Here is a 7,867-nt window from a genome sequence, read left to right on the forward strand (position 1 = left end):
CGCATAATTTTTTGATCGTGGGGATTGCGTACGTGCTGTCCCTGTTTTCCTTTTTACATCATATTACTGGGAAGTGGCGTATGGACATTGCTGTATGCAGCCGGAGCCATATAACGAACTGAACTGAACTGAGCGATTGTATCCTAGGTAGTGAAAAGAGTAGGTAGTGAATCAGTAAAGCAGCAGATGCTTACAGTACTAGCTGATTAAATAACGTTGAAATGTCGGATTCAGAAGGTAATTTCTGTAATATTTTGTCTACAAAAATAATAATATTTATATCAATTTATATATGGTAGTAAAATATGTGAAGTGTGAATGTTATGTGATAAAATTTGCAGCGATTAGTGATGCGGGTAGTCCCATAACAAGATCTCGGAGTGTTTCTCGCAGTAGAAGTTCCACTTCACGATCAAGGAGCCCATCCAGATCTCGTTCGCGTTCCCGGTCACCGTCTGGGTAAGTTGAAATTTCCTAATCAGCGTACATAACCTAATCATATCTTATTTTTATACTATATATTGTAACATCTGGATAGTCTCTAAATTCCATATGTTAATTTATAGTCATTTTTTGTTTCATTGATTCGATCTCAAATAATTGCTTTTCTGCAGTATAAATAGCAGTATATTGAATGCTACCGAGCTTAACGCCTTTGCGTATAAATTAGTTTGGCTTCGCACAGGCAAAAGTGACTGGCAGAGGCGCTCGCGAAATGGGCCCAAGTGACATCCTGTGGTCATAAAGTAGCTTTTCGCTCGATCCGCTTCGTTAGACACCGGGCTTGTGGAAGACAACAATATCCAAATAAAAAACTTTTATACATTGATTCAAATTGGTTTTGTTATGAATATACACTTTTAATATGTAATATATTAAAAAAACAAAACATTTTATAATGTATTGAAACCTTTTAGTATATTAAGAAATAATAACATAATGAAAATGATAGCTTTTTCATGATTTTTTCAATTCAGAGCATATATTTTCATTTCCACTATTTTCATTTATCTTATATGCTTTCTAATTGGTATAATTTCTTATTGGTATAATAGCATCACTATTGTGAGGGTCAAGAATATTATTTTCAGTATCTAATGTATCAAGAGAACTTTTATTATATCTGTTTTCACAAGAACTACTTTTATTTTTCATATTTATCTTCTTATATCTTCTAAGAATTTTTAAATTAAATTTCACTATATAAACTGAAAGAAATATGAAATCATGAACGAAACATGGGCGTTTCTTTGCACAAAGTAAAAAGCTTGTCTGATAATTATGTCTAACATAGTGTATCCATAATAACTGAACCATGATTGTTTCCCTTTTATTCTTATTTGTTTATGTTTGTACTCTTTACGGTAATAGATATAACAAGTCAGACTCATGATTTCCATATGCGGCTCAGAAACAGCACCATAAGTCAGACTTGTTGTATGTGAAAGAGTTAAGTATGCTTTTTGTTGAAAAAGCTAGATTTCATCTCTGCTACTCTAGTTGCTCAGCTGATGGATTATAGCAAGGCCTCATCCCTTACATAGGACTGAGGCATACTTAACAATGCTTTTATTTTTAATGAATGCTTTTTTAAGAGTAGTTATATTTGTATTTCTTTATGAAAAATAAAAAAGCAATGCTTATTTCATTTATAGCTCTGAAGATGGAGATGTAAAGATGGATGAAGCAGAAGAAGTCAGATCAGGTGATGAGGAAGCTGTGGAACCAGAGGAAGAACCTGAAGGTATAAATTAGAAAGCTTTTAGTTTTGAATATATTTTAAGTAGTTTATTTTTACAATAGACTTCTGTGTTTATAGGAGAGGACTTAGACAATAGCAGTGAATACGATGAAGAGGAAGATGAAGAAGATGATGATAGGCCGAAAAAGAAGAAGAAGAAAGATCGATTTGGTGGCTTTATCATTGATGAGGCTGAAGTAGATGATGAAGTTGAAGATGATGATGAATGGGAGGAAGGTGCCCAAGAAATTGGTATTGTAGGAAATGAAGTAGATGAATTAGGACCAACTGCACGTGAAATTGAAGGGCGACGTAGAGGTACAAATCTGTGGGAGTAAGTATAAAGATTTTATGGACATGATATTAGATTCTAGTGAACTCTATATATAATTTTTACCATAAAAAATTGTATTTTTTTTTTTTAATTAACACATTCCTTATTAGTTCACAGAAAGAAGATGAGATTGAAGAGTACCTCAGAAAAAAATATGCTGACGAATCAATCGCCGCTCGACACTTTGGCGATGGTGGTGAAGAGATGAGTGATGAAATTACCCAACAAACTCTATTGCCTGGTGTGAAAGATCCGAATTTATGGATGGTCAAGTGTCGTATAGGAGAAGAAAAATCGACTGTGCTCCTATTGATGCGGAAATTTATTACATATCAATTTTCTGGTAAGATCTAAATTTTGAAAAGATATATTTTTCTACTTGTGAAACTGTATTATGTTCATCCGCAATAATTTTGATATTTTAAAATTTCAGGTGAACCTCTCCAAATAAAATCTATCGTGGCACCGGAAGGTGTTAAAGGATATATCTATATAGAAGCCTTCAAACAGGCACATGTAAAAGCGGCTATTGAGAGTGTTGGAAGTCTAAGGATGGGTATATGGAAGCAGCAAATGGTGCCGATCAAAGAGATGACCGATGTATTGCGAGTGGTTAAAGAGCAGACTGGTTTGAAAGCTAAACAGTGGGTTCGTTTGAAACGGGGCATTTATAAAGACGACATAGCTCAAGTTGATTATGTCGACTTGGCGCAGAATCAGGTACATCTGAAGTTGCTACCGAGAATCGATTATACCAGACCGCGTGGTGCGTTGAGAACAGCGCAAAGTGAATCGGAAGCTCTGAAACGCAAGAAGAAGAGACGACCCCCGGCGAAGCCTTTCGATCCTGAGGCAATTCGCGCCATTGGTGGAGAAGTTACTAGCGACGGAGACTTTCTCATATTCGAAGGAAATAGATACAGTCGTAAAGGGTTTGTCTAAACATATTTCTTGATAACGTGTTACATATAATTACTTTTTGTCTAACTTCTTATATTAATTATCCTTTATTTTATACAGTTTTCTTTATAAGAACTTCACCACAAGTGCTATTATCGCGGAAGGTGTAAAGCCTACACTTTCTGAATTAGAAAGATTCGAAGAAGCACCGGAAGGTGTTGAAATAGATCTAAGCGGAACTCCGGGGACCGGAGTTTCCGGCAAGGAAGACCAAGCTGTAACTCATTCCTTTAGCAACGGGGATAATGTAGAAGTGTGCGAAGGTGAATTGATAAATCTACAGGGAAAAATCGTTTCTATAGATGGAAACATGATTATGGTCATGCCGAAGCATGAAGAGCTTAAAGAAGCCTTGGAATTCCAAGCTTCTGAACTACGGAAATACTTTACGATGGGTGATCACGTAAAGGTAAAGTATCAAATAATTAAGAAAGGGAGAAATCTTGGAATATACTTATTTGTAAGAGAATTGCTTAACATTATGACATTTTAATTAATCGCCAGGTCGTAGCAGGAAGATACGAAGGCGACACAGGCTTGATCGTCAGGGTAGAACAAAATAGAGTGGTTCTATTCTCCGATTTGTCGATGCACGAGTTGGAGGTGCTACCTAGGGATCTGCAACTATGTTCGGACATGGCAACGGGCGTCGATAGTCTAGGTCAATTTCAATGGGGCGATCTAGTACAACTCGACGCGCAAACGGTTGGCGTTATTGTTCGATTGGAACGTGAAAATTTCCACGTTCTCTCCATGCACGGGAAGGTGGTCGAGGCGAGGCCGCAAGGTCTCACGAAACGGCGAGAGAATCGAAATGCGGTTGCCCTAGACTCACAGCAAAATACCATACAGAAGAAGGATATCGTTAAAGTTGTTGACGGGCCGCATGCAGGCCGAGGTGGTGAAATCAAACACTTGTATAGGAGCTTCGCCTTTTTGCATTCACGAATGTTTGTCGATAACGGTGGAATATTTGTGTGTAAGACCAGACACTTACAGCTATCCGGTGGGACCAAAACGAACGCGACAACCATGTCGGCAGTTGCTGGATTTATGTCGCCTAGGATTGCTTCTCCGATGCATCCCAGCGGGTTAGTACCTGTTATTAATCAATTCGTTATATCGCTTTGCTTCGTAGCTACAACAGATAGTTTTTATCCATTTTCAATAAATATATAAAGATAATCAAAATCATTCATTTTTCATGTAAGCGATGCTGATTACTTCTTCATCTTTGAAACACATGGCCAACTTCTCTCAATTTCACAAAAAGGTACAAATATGTTTTCCTATTTTTTTTTTATTTATTGTAATTATAGGGGAGGCTTCGGCAGAGGTGGTGGTGGGGCTGGAAGAGGCAGAGGTCGTGGAGGTGGTGCGAGACGCGACAGAGAATTAATTGGAACTACCATCAAGATAACAGGCGGGCCTTACAAGGGCAATGTCGGTATCGTAAAGGACGCGACGGAGACCACGGCTCGAGTAGAATTGCATTCCACATGTCAGACCATTTCCGTGGACCGATCTCATATTGCCAATGTTGGTGTGCCGTCGAAAGATGGTGGTTTCAGCAGCTACAACAGAACTCCAGCGTACACAGCTGGCGGACAAACACCGATGTATGCCAGAGATGGATCAAAGACGCCTATGCACGGCTCTCAAACGCCTATGTACGAAAGTGAGTAACCCTACATGCTACTTGTCTCGGCCCAACTGCGATCAGAGAAAAATGAGAACACGGAATGCAATCTATATGTTTTTTTACTTCTCTTTAATCGCTTGCTGATTCTACTGGCAAAACAGCAGCCTTTAGTGTCTACATTTTCTTATTTCTAATTTTATAGATGGTTCTCGTACTCCTCATTACGGTTCAATGACGCCGTCTCACGATGGTTCGAGAACACCAGGCCAGTCGGGAGCTTGGGACCCAACTGTCACAAATACACCCGCCAGAACAAACGATTTCGATGGCTACAGTATGGAAGAAGGCGGCTCGCCTGGCTACGCGCCCGGATATCCTCCCACCGGAGGTCCCTTCACTCCACAAACTCCAGGCACCATGTACGGATCGGAACAAAGCTTTAGTTCGTATCAGCCTAGTCCTAGTCCTGCTGGAAGTGCCACCGCGAGTCCAAGTCCTACAGGATATGTTGCTACTCCGTCCCCAAGTGGAACTGGATATACCACAAGTCCGCATGGAGCATTTGCGACTCCATCTCCTATGGGTTATAGTCCCATGACACCTGGTGAATAATTCTTTTTAATTGAAGGAATTGTATAACGTGAACTTTGTGATTAATTTTTTTACAAATAATAGCCTCTATAAGTATAATTGGAAAAAGTATAAAGTCTCTATTTCATAAGTATACATACGACAATTACGAGTTATAAGAAATAAATGAAATTACAGGTAGCCCATATAATCCACAAACACCTGGCGCAGGGTTGGATACAGGTGTTGGTTCTAGTACCATAGGCGGTTCGGAATGGCATACAACGGATATTGAAGTACGCATTCGCGACTCTCATGATGACCCTGCGCTCGCTGGTCAGCAAGCAGTCATTCGCGGAATTTCGGTAAACTGTCTTTTTATATAGTGTCTTTTATTAGCATAATTTTAAATAAGTTAATTGGTCTTTTTAGCTATATTGATACTCATGTATACACAGCTTTATCGACTTCTAACAACGTGCTGTTTTATTTACAGGGTGGCATGTGCACTGTCTATTTACCTACCGAGGACAGAGTTGTGAATTTGGGTTGCGAACAACTGGAACCTGTAGTACCATCGCGCGGTGATCGAGTGAAAGTGATTCTAGGCGAGGACCGAGAAGCCGTTGGCACATTGCTTTCGATTGACAACCAGGAAGGAGTGGTGAAACTTAATACGGAGGAAATTAAATTTTTGCAGTTACGCTTTTTATGTAAAATGAAAGCTTCTAGCACGTAACTTTTCGAGTTACTTGCATCAATGTTGTGTTATCGACCTTACTTCCTATACAAATGGAAGCATATTGTAGCGTATAGTAGTTTTGTAACTCCCTTAATTAATGTATATATAGAAATTATGCACTTTATTAAGTAAGAAAACACCAATAATAGGCTGATTCGTGCATCTTTCATCTCTCTCCTGTCACCTCTCTTATTTTTTTTTATCTTTCCTTTTTTTTTAGCGCCCTCATTTTTAACGTCTAGCGTTTCTACTTTTCTTATGTTTCGGGCAACGTCGCCTAGCTAGCGCTCGTTTCGGTTCATGCCATATTCAAAAGCTAACTAAGCATACTAACTAAAACTAAATAATAAAATCAAAATTAAACTTAATATGAACTCATCTTTGTGCACAACATATGCGATAATATAAAGAAACATTTAAACTAGCCTATATCTTACATTCTCTCTCTCTCTCTTTCTCGGCCATCCGACGTCATCTGTCCTCAGATATACAGGGTGTCCCGTTTTAATGTCCCATCTCAAATAACTCTTCAGTATTGAAGTTTCAAGGAAAATGATCTGAATAAAAGTTGTAGGAATTTAAGTGAGCTACCTTATGATGACCTTGACCTCTATTTTCAAGGTCATGTGAAGGTCAACGTGCGTTTTGTAAATGGGGACCCTTATTTCTTATTACACTTTTTTTCTACTAGTTAATTTGAACAACTTTTGTCTAAAACATTTTTTATTTGTCTAATATTTTTTTAAATATTTGAAGAAAACTTGATAACATTTCAATATTTAACTTACGATATCTCGCTAACTATTTGTTGGAAGAAAAAGTGGTACTAAACTTTCTTGCTTTATTTAGTCTCAAGAATATATTGTTACAATAGCGCCTTGACTTTACTTTTAACTTACTGATTTTTGGAAATTTCAAAATCATCAAATTAACAAAAATCAGGGCGCTATTGTAACAATATATTCTTGAGACTAAATAAAGCAAGAAAGTTTAGTACCACTTTTTCTTCCAACAAATAGTTAGCGAGATATCGTAAGTTAAATATTGAAATGTTATCAAGTTTTCTTCAAATATTTAAAAAAATATTAGACAAATAAAAAATGTTTTAGACAAAAGTTGTTCAAATTAACTAGTAGAAAAAAAGTGTAATAAAAAATAAGGGTCCCCATTTACAAAACGCACGTTGACCTTCACATGACCTTGAAAATAGAGGTCAAGGTCATCATAAGGTAGCTCACTTAAAGACCAACCTGGCCGCGCCCGTGACTTCTAAAAGGGAGGGGCGCGGTACTTGGGCTACATGAGAGCCCTAGGGCCGAGATGTCGGGGAAGGAATGCAGGCGTAGTTGCCCTGATGGTCCGAGCGGTAGGCACCCCGGTGGGATTTTAACCGATAGGAGTCCGGCATAATCCCCGCCCTCCCCAAAGGGGTGGGGGTATCCATAATGGATTTCCCCACCGTTACCAAAAAAAAAATGTTCACTTAAATCCCTACAACTTTTATTCAGATCATTTTCCTTGAAACTTCAATACCGAAGAGTTATTTGGGGTAGGACATTAAAATAAACACTCTGTATATCAGTCTTCTTCAGGTGAATATGTTTTAATCATCGTATTCCAGGATTTCATAAAATCAACCGCTGTAGATGTTGTATGGGGACCTTCCCCGTGTCCTAGCGGTATCTCGACAATGTACGAGGGTTGCCTTTTATATTTCGGGAATGGACGATCCAGGTGCTGCCATCTGACAACCGACGTTCCTAACGTAAAGTTCGACTTTTTGTCAGTATACTTACTCAGAACGTTTTGATGTCCATGCGCCATTTGTGTTGTTTACAGTGACATGAAAAATTGATGTCGGTCAAAAAATGGAATTAA

General features: G+C 38.4%; 1 protein-coding gene across 1 annotated transcript; it reads left to right on the top strand.

The window, feature by feature from the left end:
• Positions 1-221: 221 nt before the first annotated feature.
• Positions 222-6,413, top strand: LOC105186419 (Transcription elongation factor subunit Spt5). The gene is made up of 12 exons (XM_011146603.3): positions 222-237; positions 342-459; positions 1,656-1,744; positions 1,820-2,075; positions 2,186-2,418; positions 2,509-3,007; positions 3,096-3,444; positions 3,540-4,126; positions 4,355-4,713; positions 4,880-5,281; positions 5,446-5,612; positions 5,744-6,413. Exons 1-12 carry the CDS (start codon positions 222-224, stop codon positions 5,984-5,986), a joined length of 3,318 nt encoding a protein of 1,105 aa, XP_011144905.1. The 3' UTR covers positions 5,987-6,413.
• Positions 6,414-7,867: the final 1,454 nt, after the last annotated feature.

Source organism: Harpegnathos saltator, unplaced genomic scaffold (assembly GCF_003227715.2).
Source record: "Harpegnathos saltator strain DR-91 unplaced genomic scaffold, Hsal_v8.6 scaffold201, whole genome shotgun sequence".
NCBI lineage: Eukaryota > Metazoa > Arthropoda > Insecta > Hymenoptera > Formicidae > Harpegnathos > Harpegnathos saltator.